Source organism: Pleurodeles waltl, chromosome 10 (genome assembly GCF_031143425.1).
Source record: "Pleurodeles waltl isolate 20211129_DDA chromosome 10, aPleWal1.hap1.20221129, whole genome shotgun sequence".
NCBI classification, from domain to species: Eukaryota; Metazoa; Chordata; class Amphibia; order Caudata; family Salamandridae; genus Pleurodeles; species Pleurodeles waltl.
The window spans coordinates 598,564,565-598,589,870 of record NC_090449.1 but is presented as its reverse complement, the minus strand read 5'-3'; the positions used below and the strand labels follow the sequence as shown (position 1 = coordinate 598,589,870).

Genomic DNA, 25,306 nt, shown 5'->3' with positions numbered 1-25,306 from the left:
TGAACTTTCTAGAACATCAAGAATTTTGTAAATAGGTGCAAAAAATGCTTTGAGAAGAGATTTTTTATTTTGTTTTGCTTTGCTCACCTAAAGAAAAGACACTGTAAATAATTGAAAGCTGCCTTGCATTTTGAACTTCTTTTTTTTTTATTTGATATCTTGGTCTGACTCATGACAAGCCATTAGTCCGGATCAAGGTAAACTGAGTAAATTTAAGTATGTGTGTGTCAGACTTGCAATAGTATGCGTGATTCTGAGTATTTTGTTGATAGTTGGATTGAGTCTGACTGTGAAAGACAAGGTTGAGAGCACAATTACACCTGTGTTGGAAGATTTGCATACAGAACAAGATCCCCTGTATGAAGATGAGAGATTACTTCACCTTGATGACTCATATTGAAATTTATCTTCAAATGTATACTACTGGTTACTGTATCAATACATTGAGACTGTGAAGGTGCATGATTGTTATGTCTGCACACAGATCCCTTCATCAGTACAGAAAGAAATCACATATCAGAGCTTGCCACTAACACAAGGAATTTCTTGCAGTCTGTTACTAACTTGATTGTATGACCAGGAGTATATATAATATTTTTATTCTAATTACGAGTTAGTAATTTCTTTTGTGCCTATCAATCAGCATCTGAGTAGTATTGCTAAAGTGAAAAACATTGATATTGTGGGAGATTTCTTTGAACCGAACCTGACTTTTGGAACTGCATATGCTCACAAAAACAATTTTAAATGCTTTCTCACACCAGTGGAGAAAAAGTTCACTGGTCAAGTAGATGAGAGGAGAAAAGCAATGAAAACAAAAAACAAAAATAGAAAAAGGAGTAGTTTTACAGGATTGTCAGAAAAACTTTGCGCACATTAGAGACAGTGATATAAAAGTACACTTACCTTTCCTATATGTTGCCAGTCTAATGATGGACACACATTTTGTAGGTACCAGTGAATGCAGACATGTATTTTTGTTTAGAAGTGTTTGGAATGTCATGCTAAATGGACAGGGCCCTGCCATACCAGGTGTTTATTTCAGTTTTGGAAAGAATGCCAATTACAAGCTGCCGAAAGGCTAGTATGGTACATGTTATCTAGGGGTAGTTTTTCCGAAGATCTATCATGTGGACAATTTTGACAATCCAGTCTGGAAAGAGAAACCGAATTCCAGAATGCTGCTAATGGATACAGAAATGGTTGCTGTGAGATCAATGGTTTAGCAAAATCATCTTGCATTAAACATTTTACTGGTGGAAGATGGCAGAGTCTGTAAAGTTTGGATGCGAAGCACTGCTGCAGTTACATAGCAGATAATAATAATGAGATAAGAAAGTTTATTTATAACATCACAAATCTGAAAAATGATATGAAAGACTTAGAAGTGACTGGTGCATGTGAAGCCATAGGTAAAGGATTTTTGACCACTGGATCATGGTTTGGAAACTTCGGAATGGGAACAGTACGGATGATCTTGCAACCTGTGTTGATAGTGCCTTCATGTACCCAGGTTGCACTTGGTTCTTACATACTGTACAAATTTTGGAAAGACGTAAACAGAGGAGGGAAGAGATTGTAATGGAGAAGATGAGGAGTTTTTATTCCAAAAACCTGAAGCCAAGTAAGAGTTACAGATGGCAAAAACCAACACATTATCAAACCACACAGCTTTGAGTTGTCTCAGTGAAATGAGAGTGTGCTTTTTGTGACAGCATAGCTTGCCATCAGAAGAGGGACTGTTGGAGCATAAGTTTTAGTAATGCTTTTAGACACCCAGACATCAGCAGTAGATTACATTTTCATTCATGTTTAAAAGTCTAACTTAGAAAGCTGCACTGACACGTATTTTAAAAGTGCTCATGTTTTCATCTGTGGTCACCACTGTGCAGACTGGATTTAACAAAGTGTGTCAAACTATATTTTAGACTCTAGGGTAATTGCTAGTAGTGAAACAAATTTTGTTCTGTAATGTTTAATGGGAGTTTAAATAGATGCGCGCTTAAAAATAAATGCACTTCTTTGCCATACCTACAGTGATGCTTTAATGAGTTTGCAATTCATAATGAAATGTTTTATTCTTTTTGATGATATATTATCAATGCTGAATTTGTAAGTTTGCATTTTATGTGTGTTTATTAACACACATATTAATGCCTACATATTTCTTGTGTTAGCATAACTAGGCCTATAGACCTATATTTGCAGCCATGTAAAAGTGAGGAATCATTTTTCTTTTTCTAAAATGAATTTGTTTAATTTTACAACACTTATTTCTAAGTGACTTTGGTTCAGGAATAGTTAGGCCTGTGGACTAAACATGAACTACTTTTTTTCTATTAATATGTACTTTCATAGGGGAAGAGGAGGAGTTTATTGTATACCCTGGGAAGAATTCATATTGTTGCAACTGATAGAAATGTTAATTGACTGTTGGATTCACACGGACGGAGGAGATGACTTCAGACCAAACCTGAGAAAACTTTGCAATGTTGCAACTCTGATTTGTATTTAAACTCTGATTGGATATTTTCCCTTTTGTGTGATGTGGGACCAATGAACTGTCAAATCAGAGGCGTTCGTGTACTTTACTATAAGTTGGACTTCATGAGTTTTAGTTAGTTGTCTTCTTGTCCCCGAGAACTGTTCTCTGTGCAGCTACTGTTCTGCACTTCCCTGATGGTGCTTCTAATGGACTTTGTTGATGATCTAACATGCTTTGCTGATGACGAATCCTTAAATGCTGACCCTAGGAGAGATATCTCTGTGTTAATGCTATTTCCCTTGATATGCTGTTCCCCTAGTAGAAGCTAGCAGGCTGACACCTACGTATTTCATTTTTCTAGTTAGTTTCTCTTAGCCCATGATGGATCGTTTTCCAAATACAAATGCGGACAAGAGAGATAAAATGTAAGTCTGTTCCCACACATGCATGTCCTAATTTGATTAGTTCTAGGGATAACTCACGTCCAACCCTGATTCTTGATCTCTGTTTGAATTTGATTTGACATGGTAACACAGTCTGATTTGAGATATGTTTCTAGTTCCCAGATTAGCTCTTTAATGATACATATTATTCTTCTAGAATGCTTAATGGTGTTGATGCTAAGTAGATTAAACTTGTTTTGCTGTTTTGGGCAACCAATGGTGTTGATTTATCTTTACAATTTGATTTTGCGTACAGTTTTATGTGACTTTAGCTTTGTGGGTGTAAAATAAAGCCTTGAAACTTTTATGAATTTGAGTTTTCCTTCTGTGGCCACATTGGTAATTGTGTATGGTTAACCACACTCTTTGCTTGGTCAAAACATCCCTCAAGCTCAGGGAAGTGTTTCTAATTCTATGAATGATGGGAAAACACATTAACAGACTTTCTAAACCACATGTTGCTGTTGTAGTCACTGATGCCTCTTGATTTTGCATCCTGATTCTCCAAATTATGCTTGCTAACATATCAGCTGTACTTACTGATATGTTATTTTAGTCAGTGCCTGCGAAAGAATACCTTTTGTATCCGTGTCCTCTAAATTACACTTTTCATTTTTATATTTATCTGTGTCCTAGACAGTCTGTTTCACTCTGATTGTGAATTAAGGCAAGTGATTTTGAAGCTTTCATTATGAAAACTGCTGTAATGTAGAGACGGTTAAGATCATTTTTATTTTTAAGTAACCAAAGTATTCCCCATTTATTTGAACTCATATTTACAAACTTTATTATAAGTTGAAATAAAAGCATAATAATGTGCAGAAGCTCTATTCTGTTATCAGCCATAAACAAAAATAGCAACTATAAATGATGATATGTCATCATATTTTCACAATGCAATCTAAGGTTTACCTTTTTAAAACAAGACAAACCTACATGGATATGCATAGACCACACAAACCAAACTGTTTGCTAAAATATATAAAAAAATACATATTGTTCCATTCCGTTTATAACAAAGAGTAAAGGGTAAAAGCAGTAAAAACTCAATTCACTATTGAAACTCCTTGTTGTAAAATTATACTTTCCCCAGCTTCCAACACGTACTGCAAAGGACAGATTCTATAATGAATTTAAGACAAGGAGATGGTCCCCATATGAACATTAACTTGATGTATTGTTTTCCAAAGCTGTCTTGTTTCTATCACGATGTCTATACTGAGTTATAATGGGTGTTCACATTTGAGCGTGTGTGCGTGATCAAGGCTGTCAAGGCTGAAACATGGTGCAGGGATCGGTGTTTTTCCTACCAAATAAAGGATTTCTTGTGCAGCTGCCCCAAATTTGCATGTTTGCTAACTTTACCAATACTTGTTATGTGTTTAAAAAATGGATTTGGTCAGGTTCCCTCTCGACCCCATGCAACCCCCGCACCCCTACCCAAATGTACCAGTGCAAAAGTGTTTTTTGTGAGATCTATCTATCTATCTATCTATCTATCTATCTATCTATCTATCTATCTATCTATCTATATATATATATATAGAGATAGATATGAACATTTAAGTTAAATAAATACCCACACGCATATACATATATATATACATACATATATATATATATATATATATATATATATCTATATATATATATATAAACATTTAAGAACATTTAATTTGGAAAATGTCACTTACCCAGTGTACATCTGTTCGTGGCATGTTCCGCTGCAGATTCACATGCTTCGTGCATGTTCTGCTGCAGATTCACATGCTATGCAAAGGTCCTGCCATCTAGTGTTGGGCTCAGAGTGTTAAAAGTTGTTTTTCTTTGAAGAAGTCTTTTAGAGTCACAGGATCGAGTGACTCCTACTTTTCGGCTCCATTGCGCATGGGCATTGACTCCATCTTAGATTGTTTTTCCACAGAGGGTAAGGTAGGAGTGATAGAGTGTAAAGAAAGCGATGTCCATGCAATGGAATAGAGATATATATACATATGTACAAATTGAAGTGTAACTTAAACGGCTACAGGCTCCTGAGGAGGAGGGAGGGCGCATGTGAATCTGCAGCAGAACATGCCACAAACAGATGTACACTGGGTAAGTGACATTTTCCGTTCGATGGCATGTGTAGCTGCCGATACACATGCAATGCATAGACTACAAAGCAGTTCGCCTCCCATAAGCGGTGGTCAGACTGTAGGATTTGAAGTTGTTTGAATTAGTACAGCCTGTCTTACTGTGGCTTGTTGTGTTGCTAACAAATCTACACAGTAATGCTTGGTAAATATATGGGGTGTTGACCAAGTGGCTGCTTTACAGATTTCTGTCATTGGTATATTCTCTAGGAATGCGATTGTTGCTCCTTTCTTCCTGGTGGAGTGTGCCTTTGGTGTTACTAATAGCTGTCTTTTTGCTTTTAGGTAACAGGTTTGGATGCACTTTACTATCCATCTGGCTATTCCTTGTTTTGCGATAGGATTACCAGTATGGGGTTTTTGGAATGCGACATATAACTGTTTAGTTTTCCTAAATGATTTTGTCCTGTCAATGTAATACATTAAAGCCCTTTTAATGTCTAATGTATGTAGCGCTCTTTCAGCTACTGAGTCTGGCTGTGGGAAGAAGACTGGAAGTTCCACTGTTTGATTTATATGAAACAGTGAGACGACTTTAGGTAGGAATTTTGGGTTTGTGCGAAGTACGACTTTATGTTTGTGTACTTGTATAAAGAGTTGTTCAATAGTGAATGCATGTATTTCACTAACTCTTCGTAATGAAGTGATTGCAACGGGGAATGCTACTTTCCATGTCAGATATTGAATCTGACACGAGTGCATGGGTTCAAACGGTGGACCCATGAGCCGTGTGAGTACAATATTGAGATTCCATGAAGGCACTGGTGGTGTTCTTGGAGGTATGATACGTTTTAGTCCTTCCATGAAGGCTTTGACGACAGGGACTCTAAATAGAGACTTGTTTTGTATATTTTGTAAATAGGCTGAAATAGCTGTGAGATGTATTTTAATGGATGAAAAAGCAAAATTTGCTTTTATTAGAAAAGTAAGAAACCTACAATGTCTTGTATGGATGGGGAAAGAGGTGTTATGTGTTTGGATTGGCAGTAAAAGACAAACCTTTTTCATTTGTTCGCATAGCACTGCCTGGTAGTGGGTTTTCTTGCTTGTTTAATTACTTCCATACATTCTGGTGGAAGATGTAGATATCCAAACTCTACGACTTCAGGAGCCAGATTGCTAGATTGAGTATTGCTGGATTGGGGTGCCTGATCAGTTGTTTGTTTTGTGTCAACAGATTCGGCCTGCTTAGTAGCTTGATGTGTGGTATTAGTGATAGGTCTAACAATGTCGTGTACCCTGGTTGACGTGCCCACGTTGGCGCTATAAGTATGAGTTTGAGTTTGTTTTGACGCAGTTTGTTGACCAGAAATGTAATGAGCGGGAGAGGGGGAAAAGCGTAAGCAAATATCCCTGACCAGTTGATCATAGAGTATTGCCCTTGGTTACAGGGTGTGGGAACTTGGATGCGAAGTTTTGGCATTTTGCGTTCTGGCTGGTGGCGAATAGATCTATGTCTGGTGTTCCCCATTGGCGAAAGTACTTGTGAAGTACCTGGGGGTGAATTTCCCACTCGTGTGTTTGCTGATGATCCCGACTGAGACCGTCTGCCAATTGATTGTGAATCCCTGGAATGTACTGTGCTACAGGGTGAATGTTGTTGTGAATTGCCCAATGCCAAATTTAATGTGCTAGAAGACAAAGTTGTGATGAGTGGGTTCCTCCCTGTTTGTTCAGGTAGTACATTGTAGTTGTATTGTCTGTTTTGATGAGAATGTGTTTGTGAACGAGAAGAGGTTGAAAGGCTTTTAGTGCTAGGAATACAGCTAGTAATTCTAAGTGTTTTATGTGAAGTTGTTTGTGTTTGTTGTCCCAATGTCCCTGAATGTTGTAATTGTTGAGGTGTGCTCCCCATTCAATCATTGATGCATCTGTTGTAAGTATGGCTTGAGACACAGGGTCCTGAAATGGCCGCCCTTTGTTTAAATTTGTGGAATTCCACCTCTGAAGCGAGATGTGTGTTTGGCGGTCTATCAACACTAGATCTTGAAGTTGACCATGTGCCTGTGACCATTGTTTTGCAAGGCACTGTTGTAAGGGCCGCATGTTTAGTCTTGCATTGGGGACAATGGCGATGCATGATGCCATCATGCCCAACAGTTTCATGAGAAATTTGACTGTGTACTGTTGGTTTGGCTGGATTCGTGGTACTATGTTGTGAAATGATTGTACCCTTTGTGGAATTGGGCTTGCAAGTGCTGTTTGGGTGTTTAATGTGGCTCCTAAATACTGCTGAACCTGCGCTTGTTGTGAGATTTTTGGTAGTTTATTGAGAACCCTAGTGTGTGTAGGGTGTTTATTACATAACATGTATGGTAGTGGCACTGTGTTTGACTGCTGGCTTTAATTAGCCAGTCGTCAAGATATGGAAATTCATGGACATGTTGTCTTCTTATGAAGGCTGCGACTATGGCAAGGCATTTTGTAAATACCCTGGGAGCTGTTGTTATCCCGAAAGGTAACACTTTGAACTGGTAATGTTTTCCTTGTATTACAAACCTGAGGTATTTTCTGTGTGCTGGATGGATGGGTAGGTGAAAATACGCATCTTTTAGATCCTGTGTTGCCATAAAATCTTGTTGTTGTAACAGTGGGACTACATCCTGTAGTGTTACCATGTGAAAGTGTTCTGATAGGATGTAAAGATTGAGAGTTCTGAGATCTAGTATTGGTCTCAATGTTCTGTCTTTTTTGGGAATGAGGAAATATAGGGAGTAAACCCCTGTTCCTTTTTGATGATGTGGTACAAGTTCTATGGCTTGTTTGAGTAATAATGATTGTACCTCTGCCTGCTACAATAAAATGTGTTGGGAGGAGAGTTTGTGTGGTTTTGGAGGTATATCTGGAGGAATTTGTGAAAACTGTATGCAGTAACCATGTTGGATAATGGATAAGACCCAATTGTCTGTTGTGATGGGTAACCAGTGTGTGTGGAACTTTTGCAGTCTTCCTCCCACAGGGGAAGTGTGGTGAGGGAAGATGTAGAGCAAGTCACTGCTTGGTGTGTGTGGTTTGCTTTGAGGGCTGATATTTTCCCCTAGTTCTGGGAAATTGTCCTCTCTAGGTTCCTCGAAACCCCCCTCTTCGGTATTGTGGCTGATAAGAGGGCTTGGATTGTGAGGTAGATGCCTTAGACGTTTGGGCTCTAAAGCCTCCCCTATATTGAGGCTTTCGAAATGAGCCTCAGTATTGTGTTGAGTAAAGCGCCCCCACAGCTTTAGCAGTGTCGGCGTCCTTTTTCATTTTCTCAATGGCTGTATCAACCTGTGTTCCAAACAGCTGTTTTTCATTAAATGGTATGTTAAGAACAGCTTGCTGGATTTCAGGTTTAAAGCCTGAAGACGAAAGCCATGCGTGTCATCTAATGGTGTTAGCTGTATTAATAGTTCTTGCGGCTGTGTCTAACGCTGACCTGATTTGAGTATTGGTAATGGCCTGCCCCTCCTCGACTATTTGCTGGGCTCTTTTCTGTTGATCCTTGGAGAGATGCTGGATGATGTCTTTCATCTCGCCCCAGTGGGCCCTGTCGTATCTAGCCATTAGCGCTTGGAATTGGCTATACGCCATTGATTAGCCGCTTGTGATGCTACTCTTTTACCAGCAGCATCACATTTTTTGCTTTCTTTATCTGGTGGCAGTGCATCACCAGACGATTGGGAGTTAGCCCTTTTCCTTGCAACGCTGACCACTACGGAATCTGGGGGTAGCTGTTGGGTAATAAAAGCTGGGTCAGAAGGAGGCGGCTTATATTCCTTTTCTACCCTAGGAGTGATTGCTCTTGCCTTAACTGGTTCCTGAAAGATTTGATGTGCATGTTTTAACGTGCCAGGAAGCATGGGTAGACTCTGGTAGATGGCGTGAGTTGAGGACAATGTATTCAATAAAATATCATCCTCAAGAGAATCTGTGTGCATGGTTACGTTATGGTATGATGTTGCCCTAGCTAGAACCTGAGTTTATGAGGTGCTATCCTCTGGGGGTGATGGCTTTGACGGATAGCACTCTGGACTATTGTCAGAAATGGGATCATCATAAAGGTCCCATGGGTCAACCTTATCCTGGTGTGACTCTGCAGAGTGTACTGGAGACTGTGGAGTGGGGGTTATAGGTGGAGAGACAGTTAGTTGAGGAGAATGAGGAGGAGACTGGTGAGGTGAGAACTGAGGAGGTGGAGATTTTTGTCTCAGTTTTGGCACTTTAGCCGGTGGCTGGTCAGTGTCCAAATGTGCTTGAAAGGCCAGCTTCCTCTTTGTTTTTAGAGGAGGTGCAGTGAGGATCTTGCCATTGTCTTTATGAATTTGGATTCTGGCCTGTTTTTTTCGTCAAATTCCTCCATTTGCGTAAGTTCTTCCGCAAATCTATGGCTTTCTTTTAATTGTTTGGAAAGTCCATGCTCCTCTGTATATATGGGTCTTTTCGGCTCCGAAGCCGGTTTCCTCTGGATCGAAAGGCCAGGTGTAAACATTGGCCTCGGCTCCGAGAGGGATTTTCGGGGCTTCGACTCGATGGGTCGGTGCTTGAGTATTTTGGAACCTGTGCTTCGGCTCGAGTCCGAAGACTTCGTTGGCGTGGCCTTTCTCGGTGCCAAAATTGTTGCTTGGTCACCGGCAGTCTTTTTACGGGTGGAGCCATGGCCTTCCGGCAGTTGTGTCCCCGAGGCCTTGTGTTTGGGCTTGGACTGGGTAGGGGCAGGCGTACTCATGTGCTGGCCCGCTGTTATTGGTCTGCTGTTGTCGGACTCGTGCTCAGAGTCGGACCCCTGAACGGAGACTGCGGTGTGGATCATCTCCTCCTCTTCTGCGTTAAGGCGTTCAGTGCTTCTCAAAGCCGTTTCCAACCTTCTTGCTCTTCGGTCTCGGACTGGTGTTGAGTCATTACTATTTGGGATCAGGATTAGGATTAGGATTACGATATTAGGATGTTCCAAGATGGCGCTCGTATTATTCATTAACAGGCCAGTGACGCCTACATTCAGACATTTGGGAATACTTTGTTCTTCGTTTATCCCCCTTTTTTGATTATAAGGGGCATTAACGAAGTATTATGATTTGTTGCCTTTCTCCTTTTCATTCCAAGAAGGCGCCTGTATTTTTCACTAACAGGCCAGTGATGCCTACACTCAGCCATTCGGGAACGCTTTGTCCTTCGTTTGTTTCCCCTTTTTTGCTCATAAGGGGTACTTACGAAGAGTTACGAGTTGCTGCCTTTTTGCTTTTCGAACATGACTGCGGTTCGCCAGGGACCGAATAGACATTTCATGGTAATTAATAGTACATTCTCCTAATATTTGGATTTGATTACTGAATGTATATATACTCTGGTTGCCTTAAACAGTGAGATATTTTACCGCAGTATACACATAACAACATGCAGTCTTACTTACAATATTAATTTAATTAAAAAAGTCTTCCCTTATTTCTACTCTGGATACCGTCTGAAAGTCTGAGCTGGCATTATATAATGAAAGCAATTGGTTAGACAATTGCGTATGTCGTGCCTTTAGACTGGAACCTTTAAGTGAGGTATGTGTTGCACTAATTACATTATTTTTTGGCATTTTTAAGAATGAATTGACATGGGGTCCATGAGAATCCCTTAGAGATGAACGGTTCTTTGTATGGTCTTTGTGTACCGGTATCCTTATCAAGATAAATATCCATTATTATTGATTTGTATATACAGGTCAGTGGCTTGAGGTTGCCTGATTTTTGGATTTCATCACTAATTTTTAAGGACTTAAGATAGACTTTAACTTCTTTTCATATATATGTAGGACATTATCAGGAATATATGGGGTAGAGCCGGTATATGAAAGGTATTTACTATATTTTTTTAAAACTCTGGTTGGTTTGGTACCTTGGCAACTATTATATTGCATGTATATGTACACGGATGAACGTTGGATTAACAAGCTGGTTCTTCTGTTTTTTAAATCACTGGATTTATTTATTGTAAATATTTGTACTCTGGTTGCTTGATTTTACATTTGTGGTGTGCACTGGGTTATGTGGCTTGGTTTATTTCCTTTGCACAGCTTGATGGTTGACTAACTGATCATGTTTATTAACACAGTAGTCATTTATGAATTATATTTTGATTGTCATATATCTCATTATTTCAATCAGCCTTGATAAAGTCCATATTTGGACGAAACACGTGTAGGCTGGGCTGAAGATCTTAACTAGGCTAATTCTTATGACTACAAGCAGCATCTTCTTTGAATGGACTATACTAGGAGATTAAACTTCCGATCTACAAGCAGGAATGTGATACTTATTTGATGGACTGATCCTGTTTTTTTGTTAATTTTCTGTTTGGACTTGTAGTTTTCAACTTTATAGGTCACATAAGTGACACATATGATGTAGAATTCACCATACAAACAGGGTGTTTAAATGTGTACTGTATCAGTCTAGATTTTTGAATAATTGGTTTTCTTTGTTTTGTTATTTTTCCTTTGAATTATCTACATGTTCATTTATGATTAAATATTTGATACATGGCATTGCCACATTTAACTCATTGAACACATTCCTTTCAACTTTATGACGGTTTAAATCAATTAAGAACTGTATATGAATCCATTACATTGAAATACTTAATGCTTAAATTTTTTGAGTGATCCACAGGATGTATTTTACATGTGTGCATTTACTGATGTAAGTCTATTCTTATTTCAGTATACATATTAGGCAACAAATATGTTTTCCTGTGTGTGAGCACCGTCTACTATAGTTTGTATTTACAGGGAAGTGTGCGGCCCTAGTTAGGTTTTTGTGTTGCCATATATATAGTGTACAGGTTACAGACTAGATGTTGGTCCGTATACGGGAACTTAGCGTGGCACCGAGGGCAGAATCGAAACGGGGTCCGGTCCATGAGGCTTCGACGAGACTTGGGCACGGGTGCCCCGAAGGGCAAGTAGAGATCTGTATTCACCGGTACCGAAGTGTCGATGATAGATGGTACGCGATCAAAAACAATACCGACGAATTTAGAGAGTTTGTAGTACTTTTCCGAGTCAGACAACCAGAGTGAAAAGAAACACGTCCGAACCCCGATGGCGGAAAGAAAACAATCTAAGATGGAGTCGATGCCCATGGGCAATGGAGCCGACATGGAGGAGTCACTCGAAAAGACTTCTTCGAAGAAAAACAACTTGTAACACTCTGAGCCCAACACTAGATGGCAGGACCTGCGCATTGCATGTGTATCTGCAGCTACACATGCCATCAAACATATATATCAAATGTTCTTCAATGTTCATATTTATATACATTCACTGAAAACACCAAAGGTTACAGGGACTAGCATCCTAAGGTAACTATAACTCACACCCTCGCCATACTCAGTTGTCTCATCAATAAGTTTAGTGCAAATGTTGCAGTGAGAGTATGAAAGATGGCATAGAATATGTCATCAATTATATAATATGTGGAGTAATTAACTGTGCATGGCGAAAGCGCAAATTTTTGTTACCTTGGGGCGCGAGTTTTAGTTACTTGAAAGAACTCGAACTATAACTGCTGAATTAAATGGCTTTGTACGAGTAAATTCAAAACCTAACTATAACGCCCCTGTAACCTAGGTTTTATTTCAGTGTTTTTTTACGGGCTACCTGGCACTGCGGGCTTCTCAGTGCCATTGCTTCAGCAAGCACGGAGCTAATTTGACAGCAGCTCTGTGCTTGCTGAAGAATTTCATCTTTGTCCTCTGCACGCGTGCAGGGGACAGAGGAGAAACTTCGGATTTTAACAGTGGAATCTGCTTTAAAGGTCCTACTGTCAAAACCCAAAGTGGTTGCTGTGGCTTGACTGCAGCCAAGCCACAACAAACAGTTATGTGCCGGGGGAGCCGGCCCTGGGGGGTGGTGGTCCCCAAGGCCATCAGAGGCTCCATGAGGGGGGGCCACGTGGCCTACCTCCAACAGGACATTGCCCCAGGGGGTGATGGTCCCTAGGGCCAATAGGGCCCCCCTTTCTTCTTTTTACGCTTATATATCAAATTGAAAGCCCTGTGTAGGTGGCGTTCACCAAGGCAGCAGGGGAGCAGTCGCCCCCGCTTATCAAACAATAAAACCTCCGGGGAGGCAGTGGTCCCCGGAGATGTGGGGGTGTGGGGTGGTGAGGCTAGGCAGGGGGGAGGCCTGGCCTACCCAGGAGCCTATAAAAAAAAAAAACAAGCGCATGAGCCCGCACCTTTTTTTCTTTTCATTTTTTTGCCAGGAGTCTTGCAAACTTGCTGCAAAAAAATAATTTTAAAATATGTTTTGTTGTTCGGGGTCCTCTCAGAGACCCGCCCGCCAATGCTAAGGGGTCAGGGTGTCCCAACCCTGGTCCCTTTTATTTTTACTTTTTTTCTGGGACTCTGCTCAAGCCACCTGGTTTGAAGTGTTGACAGCCATTCAGAGCAGTGCATTCCCTGCACAAGCTCGTCTTTCTCCGCGAATACTTCACGGCCAGAGATATACAAATTTGAATTTCACAACACTACTGACCGAATTTACTCCAAATAGGCAAAGGAGTGATCTGAGTACTGACAGCTAGCTATCAGCCAAATTTGGCGTAATTCCGTCCAGTAGTAGCACCTGTAGTCGTGTCTAAGGAATCCTATAGAAATTAACATGGGAAAAGCAACGTTTTTGAGCCCCCTTTTTCTCTGCCCCTGCAGATCACTGTGAAACTTTCCATGCGCAACAAGAATCACTGCAATAGTTTTTGGAGAAGATTTTGTGGAGATTCGTTAAACAATGCCAAAGATATAGGCCAGTCAAAAAATGCTTTTTCTATGGAACATGGTCCTAACTATAACTACCTACTGGCGACCGTCAGTAGATTTTATATATACATACATATATATATATATATATATATACACACACATACACACATTTATTTACAATAAATGTACTGAAATGGTTCTGCTTTGTGTAGAGAAACTTCAGAGAATGACAGGTGCGGTCTGGAATTATGGATGAGGTTGAGAGACAAAGCTCCTTGTTTAGTCCGCTACACTGTGAAAAAAAGGTGTGTAGAAGTTTTTGAGTGGCTAGAATTTTAATTTGATGGAAGGTTGCGGTTAAGGGACTGCAGCACAGAAGGCGTGCAAAAGGCAGGGCTTTAGAAACACATCTATTTTAGTGAAGATAATCATGAGAAATGTGATGGCATATAGTGAGGCAGTCCTAACCAACGGCGAAAGTACCCTAAAGTAGCAAGTGACTTGCCTTGCAAACCAGGATTATGGTGAGTTATATCCTGGAGGGTGAAAATTGACATCTGTTTTCCAGGACTCCGAGTGTCTGCTCTCAAACTCACTCTGCAGGGCATAAAGGTCGGTTGTGTCAGAATACCAATACCAAGCTTACGGGGACTGCTGGTGGAGAGCTGCTCACCCTCATCTGCGCCTTACGAGGGGGACAAACATACATCGCCGTTCAACAGATCTGCAGCTAAGGACCCACTGGCTCTACATGTCTGTGCACTGGCAGCTTGAAGCGTCCATGCAATAGTCCCCAAAAAATGTGACGGTCTAGACCCTTATGAGACATCTGCTCCTTGATGATTCATGGCCCTAGGACTGGCACAATCTACCAGGTCATTGGGAAAACAATATTACAACCAAACTCAATTTCCCAAGTGTTACCTACAGCACCCGCTTAGGGCCTTGGAGTGACCTCCACAAAGGAGGTGAAAGCTCCTTCAGGGGATGTGTTCTACTCAATGGCCGATGCAGTGCTCTGTACCATACACAGTAACCAGCTCTTATACTTAACTATTAATTCTTCTTCCTGGGGCTAAAATTTCTTTATAGATTGGTGCATCTTTACTCTGCAAGCAAGACATGCGGTTACTGAAGGACTCGCACCAGACCATAGACTATTTCCCAACCATGGGATGCAGGTGTTATGTGAGTAAGCAGAAAACAAAATATAAACACCAGTTTTTAAAAAAAGGATATAATCTACATAGTTCTAAAGATTTTTATAATATCGCCATCATTCTGTAATTTTTAACAATATATTTATTGAAAAGACAAATTAATAATAATAAATTTTTTATACAGAGAGAAATAAATATGATATCAAACACATCATACCTTATATTTGCATGGTCTTTAAATTGATTGTCTTTCCATATTATTGGAATCAAATGTCTAACCTATTATTACTAAAAAAGAATGACAACACTATGTAATATCCCACGGATTGAGAAACGAGTAACAACCAAAATTATCGACTACTCACACATAAATTTAATATTTTCACAATTTTCAAAAGATGGAGAATTTAAAAAGAGGTCAACAAACTCCATAAACAAATAGCCCTACATAAATGGCCAAAAATGCCACAAAGAAAGACCACCAAAAGAGCCCATAATATAATTTCAAAAAAACACGAGAAATTACACTCTAAAGATAATAACCAAAGCTTTTAAGAATAAATATATAAATATAGCTATTTCTATTTTACAAAAAAACACAGCTCATAAACCATAACCCCACAAATCTACAAGTGCTTAGACAAAAACATATATTTATAAATTCTAACACTACACATGTACTAATATGCTATTAATTGGTGTTATTACTACAAAACAATCGCAATGGGAGAGGAAATTAATAGGCATACTACAAAACAGCGTTCCACAGGATGACATTTACAAAGAAAAGGCATTTGCGGTATATTTAAATATAAATGCCTAGTCATCGATAATACTGCCTGAAAGGTCCGTGAAGCACATGAAATTGCAATCAATTAGCAACCGCTTACCCCATAACATAAGGGATCAGCCATGTCCGTCCCAGTCGGCAAAGAAAGTAAACTGAGCCCAGCTTTACATCCGCTTTTAAACCCTGGGCAATCTACATGATGAGATTATTTGACACAGGTGGCATACTCATTGCTATGGCGACCATGCTGGAATAAGAATAGTCGCCATCTTAGGTAAACAGATCGGCCATTTTTGAATGGGGTCATCCATTCCATAAACAGATGTATAGGATCCATCTAGCATTATACGGGCTTAACAGGAGTTTTGATAAAGCCCTAAAAAGTAAAAATAAACTGATACTCCATATTCAAACAGGACCCAAGATGCATATAAGTTGCTATAGCGACTATTATACGATAAAATTACTCATCATATCGCATAAATACGTCGGCCATTTTGAACTGGTGTCAACTATACTGAGAACCAACTGAGCCTAAGACAATCTTACAATAAAACCCTAAAGTATAAAGCTTACAGACTATGCCATGTTATATTAACATGACATAGGAAGAGCCAAGAAAAACTGATGTTGTATATAATGTTTTGTATGTTTTTGTACATTTTCTTTTTGTTAAATTATTTTTGTATTTAATGTTTCTTTTCTGTCCTGGTGTGATATATACATTCTTTTTGTGTTACATTTCAGCCCTGAAGAAGTCCTTTTGTGTAGGACGAAACGCGTTGGCTGATTGTTCGTTTGTTCAAGAAAAAGCAATAATAAAAAATGAAGATTTTTAAAAGACAAGGTTGTGTTACTGGCCTTTACTGACTTTGCGCAGTGGTGCACTATCCATATCTTTTTGCATGTAATCCTTTCAGGATTGCCCCTGTAGTGGCAGGTGCTGTGATTTGTGCACAGGTATAGCCATAGATATTGGGCGACAATATAGTTCAGAGTTTTAATATTTATGGTAGTCCAAGACAGGTGCATTTGTAAGGTTTAACCCGCCACCAATTCAGTAGCAGTTATGTGAGTAAGCAGTTAAAAAAGTTCTGATGACATAATGTGCGAGACTTGAGGCCAGAGTGCTGCAGCAAAAGCTAAACATTGAAAAGGAAGACGATACAGATATAAGAAGGAAACAAAAGATGCTACAGTTGGTGCAGGGCTCCGAAAATGGAAACTACTCAGTGTAAGAGAAGCGGGTTCTGATCTACATCACTTAGTAAAGCTGGAAAACACCCACATACGAGTATGGATGGGGAAATGTTGTCTATAGCTTGGTCTTAAACATGCACTACAGCACACGACATTTGTGGTACTGCAATGGAACCAGTTTCTGGTCCCGTACTAGACCGCTGCCATACTCCCAGGTTGATATCCTGAAAGAGCCAGGATGTACAGGAATGACAATATACCAAAGGTACGTTCTAAATTGCCAGTAAGCAAATTATTTGTATCTTCCTTCACCTGCATCTGTACTTCATAATGGATGCCTGCCCGCTAAATAAATGAGTTATGGGCTATTCTCATACATGGTGAAGACAGTTTACCTGAGCATAAATCCAATAGGGTGATTTTATCATGTGGTCATCCCACTTATTCTGGTTACCTTTGATACAGCTGTGATCCCTTAATGTTCCTGTGTATGATCATTTACATCTTGAAAGATGTAGCAATAGCTTTCATGTTAAAAGCTTTAGCGTAAAACCACAACTACATTGTTTCTACTCCTCTTCATGCACATTTAACCTTACTTTGTGTGTCTTGGAATGGTCTTACACACGATGCTTCTTCCAAAGCTTTTTAAGGTAGGTTAGTTAGGAATTAAAACAAACAAAGAACTGTCAGATTAAAGGTTTACGTTTTCAGAACGGTTAACACTTTTAGTTTGATGGCAATAATTATTTTGAGATATGTTTCATACTTTATAGAGCAATGTTCTTGCATTTTGCTTTGAGGCTTATGGCAACGATAGGTGATCTTTGATCTGCTCTCTCCTATCAGATGTATTTTCTACTTTAATAAAATGCGTTTCATACAATTCACTTATAAGCTCCGTAGGCGGTTTCATGGTCTATTGTAGCAGAGCCAATTTCGTTTTGCTTTGTTTTGAAATTTAAAAAAATGTTCTTGTTTGATATTATTCACGTAGTAGAAGTTCCAGTTCTCAATAGTTTAGTGTTTACAAAGTTAGCGTTTTTTCATTTTCGAATCATTTCATTCTGTAAACAATGAAATTCCTGATGTTGAACATGGTACGTACTAAAGAGCCATATTTATTTGAAAGTTACTTTCATACAAAGGAATCCTCCTTAAGCAAAGAAGCAGGATCACTAAGTAGTGTTCAAAACGGTTGAGAACATACATCAGACGGTACTGTCCACCCACACAGCTAGCACCCCCAAGTTTGTACAACACGCTCAACGTAGAAAATACAAGCCACGAAATGAGTTCTGTCAAGCTGATTAAAGGTTTCACCTAAAGTTGTATGTTTATAGGATATTTGTAAAGGTAGAATGAGCATAACGAAATTATATAAATATACATGGTTTATTGTTTATATTAGACATATATGGTCAAACACTGGAAAAAGGACTGGTTCACATCAAGCTCTGACTGAAAATCTAGACTCTTGTTTGACTTATGCTTAGCTGGAGAGCTAATGCAAAACAAGAGCTCTTGTGTCAGCTATTTGATTTACAAGCTGGTATTAAAATCCTCGCTGGAAGACAATGTCTGCTTTTCAACAATTTCCTTGAGGACTTCAAGGATCATGTTGGAGAATGCCATATTCCTCTCAGTGAGCAGAGCCCAGTGAAGCGAAGAGAGCACAGCAAAGGTGATCAAGTAGGGCCTAAAAATGCTTTTACCTAACAAAACCTACAACTGCAGTGGTGTAGAAGACAAACAGTAGCAAATGCGCAAGCCAGTGTGAAAACTCCTAGCCACAGGAGTCTACAGCCCAAGAACTAAAAATAAACAAGGAACAGCACTTAATAGCTGTTCGGATGAAAGGAATTAAGTGTAGTTACTACTCCTTTTTGTGTGAACTTCAAAAAGCAATTTGTGTGGCATCAGACAATTATTTAGTGCGGACCATTTAGAATGCAGAGAACATCATATCTCAGCATGAGTGACGCCAAGCAAAAAGGTTCCATCATTATACCTGACTGTTTATGTGTATTTAAAGAAAAGCATAAACAGTACCGGCAACAGAGGTCACCACCCATCAATATAGTGGATCGTAGTTCATACTGACAGCTCAGTAATACATCACATGGATACTGAAAGGAACCAAAAAAATTGCTTTGCAGGTCCCTCCCATATTTTGTGTTTTGGTATCCATTACGCAGGGAACCACCAATTTAACTGATGAGATGCCAGAAATAGCAACAAAACATTCTTTGTTGGCACTTACAACAGTCAGCAGTGCTCATTTCCATGCACCCCTTCTCTGCACTTAGATCTTTAAGATGCACTTTTGGGATCAAGACATCCAGTGATGGATGCAACAAAGGTTCTGGACCCTCCTACATATTCCTATTCTTAATAATGTATCCCTCCATTTTATCTTCCAGGCTCGTGCAGAAATAGCTTCTTCATGTTAAGTATATCGCCATCAATGTCATGAATTTAAACTCAGGTGACATGATCAGAAGATGGGAGTCGCCAGTGGGGCATTGTGAATTTCTGGTCAACTTCCTAGGGAGCCTGGTATGTTTACAGCTGACCACGAAGCAAAGGCTTGCATCAAGTAAGTCACAGTTCTGAAGCCAAAACACTCCGCTACACACAGGAAGAGGAAGCTGCACATATTGACATTAGATGTACAAATCAATGGGTGGCACACAATGGTAAGTGGTGTATAAAGTGGTAGGGTAAAGGGATAGGATGGTTTCCAAATAAGAGCTCTGGGGCAGGAGCTACTCGGAAAGTAACCTGTACAGCTACATAGTATGCGACCTAAACAGAACACACCCATTTTTTAATGTAGGTTCAAAGTAAGCATTGGAGTATGGATTGTTCGGGACATTTGAGTGGTTGGGGAAACTGTGGTGGCTGAAGACACTCAATATTTCTTAGACCTTTTCTTTAGCGGGTCTGTAGGTGGGCAATACCCACTATGGAGCAATAAACATTGTGCAAGCTCCTGTTTCACTCCTACTTGCAGGAGCCAAGGAATTGATGGGAGGTTTTAAATAGAGGGATTATTGACCTAGAGCAATGTAGGACAGAGGTCACATTTTTTGAGTGGGGAATATTATGAACAAGTCGGACTCTGTGTCTATATATCTAAGAGCTTTCTCCAACATTACTGAGACTATGGCCCAAAAATCAAGTTCTTAGCCTGACAACATTTCTGATGCAGACTGCAGACCATGGCTCATTTAGCCACAACAGCCTCAAGCTATGCTTGACATAACTCAGTCACTCACATCATCGGATTGTGCAGGCTGCATACCCACATAAATGTTCACGGAGTACTGAAAAGCTAATTAAGAATCTCACAGCCACAGATTTCATGTTCCTTCTGTTGAAATGCTTTAATAGTTCCTTGGACTAGAGGACCACTGAAAACCTTAATCCATGTCAAGTGTGTGATATAATGTTTTCTTGGTACTTACTGCATTTTCGGGATGGAAGATGTAAGAAGCAGGTGAGTTGTCCACTATTATAACTTTACTCAGCTCCCGTCCTAGTCGACTAAGATCCTTTACATAATTTCCTCTGTGAAAAACACAGGATTCTCTGAAGAGTCGTGCCTTGAAGACGCCCCAACGATCCAACAGGTCAGCTACTGGATCTGCGTACTTGAAGGCAAGTGAAAAATTGTCACTCAAACATGATTGTAGGATGTTGCCAGAACACATTAACACACATTTCTTTCTCTTAACACATAGATGTAGGCTGCAGATATTCCCTAAATACTTTTACACTTCTTTAACACAAAATGGTACTGCATCTGTATTCGCAGAACACTTAAGACACCAGTCTCTCAAACAAGAAGTGATTTCACAATTCAAAACGGAGTAGCAAAAGAAAAAGGGTAAAGTTCTCAAATAAACATGCTTCTGTCTGCAACTGAGTTTCATACATTGCTTAAGACAGTAGACATTTACAAGTGTAAACAAGTACCTTTGATAAAATATTCACAATGATGAACAGCATAAAACTGCAGAAGAAAATGTACAACCCTACACTGCAACCAAGTGCTTATAAAGATACTGATGCGGAAGTCTTGACAATAGGCACACCACTCAGATGGACATGATCAATTGTAGAAGTCTTGGGTGTGACAGTCTGACTATTGGGTAGAAAGACCAATATTGCTTGGTACTATACTAACGCAATTGCCAAGTTTGTCAGTGGCCGCAAAAGCAAATTAGATTAATCTTCCTCTCTTTTGGATGGAATTAATAATGCATCTATGCAATCTCCAGTTCGTTCTCAAGAAGATTCAGCCATAAACGGTAGACACTAACCCCACTTTAAATATCTCTGATCCATCTTCGTTCCAGATTTTTCAAGCAACTCTTGACAAAATACAATTCTCCACACTGTCAATTCAAGGTAATGGAGACCTATTGATAGTCCCGCTCATATAAATATGTCTGTAAGCACATAAGCCATATTTCTGGTGACGGTCCCTGATCTTAAATTACAGACTCAAGAATTACATTAGGCTTAATCTCTTTCCCGGACAACTCCCAAATGTCAGATTACTCGGCAGTGTAAAGACAGTGGGTTAAACTGCTTCAAGGGATCTATGCAATCATTCAAACAAGAAGGGGATCTAATAGAGTTTAGAGAATGTACTTTGTTAGAAGGAGTGCAGATAGAGTATTTTATAGTATTGCTCCTTCACGAGGAGCAGGAAATGAGCAAGGAGAAATTTTATATCAACCAAAGCTTGAAAAGGAAGAGGAATTTCTTTAAGGTACACACTTAATAGGTTGTGACAATAATTACAAAATTAACATAAGGGTCACAGATAGTTCTTAAATAGACTTGATTTTCAATTTGTAATTCATTTAAGAGGAACTGATCATGAGTAAACACTTGGATCTAACCCTCAAGAGATTCAAACAGCCTTGACGAGTGTGAAAAATAGCTTCAAACTGCTTCAGAGATCTTTGTGATTTAAAGCAAAACACAATTAATGAAATGCATTATTTCTGAGAATTAGGAATTCTTTTTAACTTGCTCTCATGCTCATCATCTTTCAACAGCTGCAGTACATTCCAAAGATCAATGATCGAGGGGCCCAGCTTGAACTGGTGAGCCAAAGCCTGACCTACAAGAAAACAGCAAGCAAAACATACTGTTCTCCCTTTTTATTTATAATCCAGACTGCTTATGTACATATTACATATTGTGTTTTACAGGCTTTGGTAACAGAGGGGTTCTAGTACCAGCTCAGTACCAAAGAAATATGTCTCCCCTCCCCCTTCCAAAAACACAAAAAAACTGTTGACAGTCTGCTTTCATTCCTAAAGCAGGACAGACTTTGTCCAGTCTCTTCAATGTCAACCCATGCTCATTTTTGATAAACCGAGAACTAGCTGATGGTCCATTCTTCTTTTAGTCTGCAGTCAGCAAGTAACCCATTCTTACTCTTCCACACCACTTGGGAGTCATTCACAACTTTCAGTCTATTGTGCAGAACGGGACAGGCCATACACACTGGGTAGTTACTTCTGCCCTTTGTTCTCCTCTAACCTAAACAAATTGCTAATCAGCTCACTCTGGACTTTCACCTTTTAATTGTTTTTACTGCCATTGGAAGAAACCTCCAACATATTGAACAGCAAAGTGCTCTTTGTAAGCCACCCTGTGCTTCAATTTTCTGACATGTATTCTAGAAGGGCCTGATAAGGCTTCAGATAAGGGGTAAGGGATGAATGAGACAAAACAAACACCTCAGGGTTTCTTAAATCTAGGGGCAGCATTACAGACAGAGACATCTCTAAATGGCACCCTTACTTTCGTAAAAAGATACCAGGAGTACCCTTCTGCATGGTTTATTTGATAAGACAAGGTAAAATGGTTTTAAATCTTGAGTTTATTATAGATTCACATGCTTGTGTACAATTCTGTCATTAGTGGCCGGGCCAGAACCTACACAAATTATTTTCTGAAAAACAGCATGAAGGCTTTATTTCAGAAAAACATCACAGTTGCCAAAAACAAAGCCACGAGGGTTGCGCTGATCTTCTTGGATTGTGGTAAAAACAAGCAAAAAAGACTCGTAGGTGAAGGGCGTCGGAATACTGGGTTGCATGTCCCCACAAGTCCCCTGACATTTTGTGGTAATTACAAAAATCCATAAAAAGTTAGAAATCAGAAGAGGTGTTAACTAAGAGTACATACCACATCAAGAAGAATATTTTAAATATTTCATTTTTGGGAGAAATAATGTGACAAAACCAAGATTATATGCTGAAGGACCTAAGATCTTTGGCAAGGACCAGGCTAAAACACAAACACATATCTTTTCAGGCAGAGGGTGCATAACAGTGTTCACATAATTACATATTCTGTCTGACGAGTTAAATGTCAAGATGCATACTCTCCGACTTCCTCTTATGTCTGACCTACATAAGGTAACTCCAGGGGACTAGCAATTATCGATTCACCCATTTTCCAACACCAATTACGAACAATTGCAAACAAATGATTGTGAAGTTTAGTAAAATGCTGATTTCTTAGTATACTGAAATGAGATCACCAAAACGCATTGTTTCTAGAGGTATTACACTGAGTTACCATCACCAGTATCTCTCGGTACCACTGATTTTTGTTTCATTTTCTTGAAGAACTCGATAACACTCTTGCTTGTGATAGGCACCTGCACCTCACTTTGTATTTTACCCTTCCCAAAAATTCTCCCTTCTCATATGTACGCCTCTTTTGAAGGTACATGCGTATTGGCTGCCAATCAGGTTCAATAGGTATATTCTTTTTTCAGTTTTTAAGAATGCTCGACCATTGTGTACTCTCTTCACTTAATCTCTGCTGTGTGGTTACTCTTTTGTGTCTCGCAACTACAATACATCAGTGATTTCCTCCTTGCATCTCTCCATCACTCCTAATTTCAGACCGTCCAAGCATGGACAACATTTCTCAGAGTTCCTTATTATGTAGTAAATAGATAAAAGCCTATTTTGTCCAATTCATACCCTTAGGATCCTTAATATGTCTACAACCTTACAAGGGCCACTGAAATTATGTGATTATGCGACTGCTTGTTTATTTCGCATAGGTATAGATTTGCTTCATGTGCCACATAATCCATCATGTGCTGCATAATCTGCAGATTTTACCAAAAAAATGTTTCTAGTTCTAATGTATCAAAGTTACTAAAAACATGGGAACATGTGTTCACGTGTAGTGGAAGTCCCTTTGCAAAGATTAACTGGTCCTCTTTCAGTGGTTTATTTCGGAATATGGTTGTTAAATCGGTACTAATGAGGTGAAATATTTGGCTAGACAGCATTATCATGTATCAAAGTTACAAAATAATGAAGTAATACTATCAAAAATTGTGACGTGTAATGCCTCATAATTTGGCTTTTCTTGCCGCATAATTTCGTTAACCCTGCCACATAATTTGGTGTTGCCCTGCTGCATATTTTGAGTGGTACTGCATACAACTCATACCTATAGTATTTTTCACATTAATAAGACTTACGCTTTTGCATTATTTTTGTTGAATTTTGCTGATTTGTGAAAGCCATCACTGGTTGCAACGCTCTACGAGAATCCCAACTAATGATTTATAGAAATGAACTTCTCCAGCATCCCGCCCATGCTACTCCTTCCGACAACTTGGATCTCGTCTTGTACTCTGCGATTAAGCTTTCTTAAATTTCTATCCTCACGTTGACGTAGCTTTTTGATGACCCTGGATAGGAAAATCTCAAAGGCTCTAACGTCCTTCAAAATACTTCGTCGACATCATACAGTGTGGCCCCATGGAGCCCCGTGTTACTGAAGGCTAAATGCACTTGGAAGCATTGAGTCTTGTCACCTCCATCACGATTCTACTAGTTTTTGCTATGGCCTCCGATCACTTTAGAGAACTCTCAAGTGGCAGCAGTTCAAGGCAAGGCAACAAATTAGTTAAGATCTCTACGTTTGCAAAAACATCCAGGGGTATATAAACCGTGGTAAATCTGTAAAGGTGCTTAGCTTTGCTTCCAGTCCTCTGTCATATCGCTGACAATGACGTTGAAAAGAAAGAGCCCTACTCCTGAACCTTTTGAACCTTCACTGGTCGCTCTATTCCCATAGTGAAATCCCAATTACTTACACACTTTGTCTACTGCTACTTAGCAGTATATCGGTTACTTCTCTTTTGTGCGAAATAGTGTAAAATGCCTTTCTGCAATCTAAGGAGTCATGACCCATCATTCTGTGTTAACCTTGGCCCTGAGCAGCACAATCGAAAACATTCAAGCACATTTATTTGGTTAAAGACCCATATTGTTTACATCCTTACTTGAAATCTTTAAGATTTCAAACTA

At 39.4% G+C, this 25,306-nt stretch overlaps 1 protein-coding gene across 2 annotated transcripts in view; it reads right to left on the bottom strand.

The window, feature by feature from the left end:
- CTDSPL (CTD small phosphatase like) overlaps positions 1–25,306 on the bottom strand; it is a 398,245-nt gene that overhangs the window by 16,323 nt on the left and 356,616 nt on the right. For both annotated transcript variants that reach the window (XM_069211054.1, XM_069211053.1), the window contains one exon: positions 20,405–20,590. In XM_069211054.1, the coding sequence (XP_069067155.1) occupies positions 20,405–20,590 (186 nt within the window). The remainder of the gene's footprint in view (positions 1–20,404; positions 20,591–25,306) is intronic.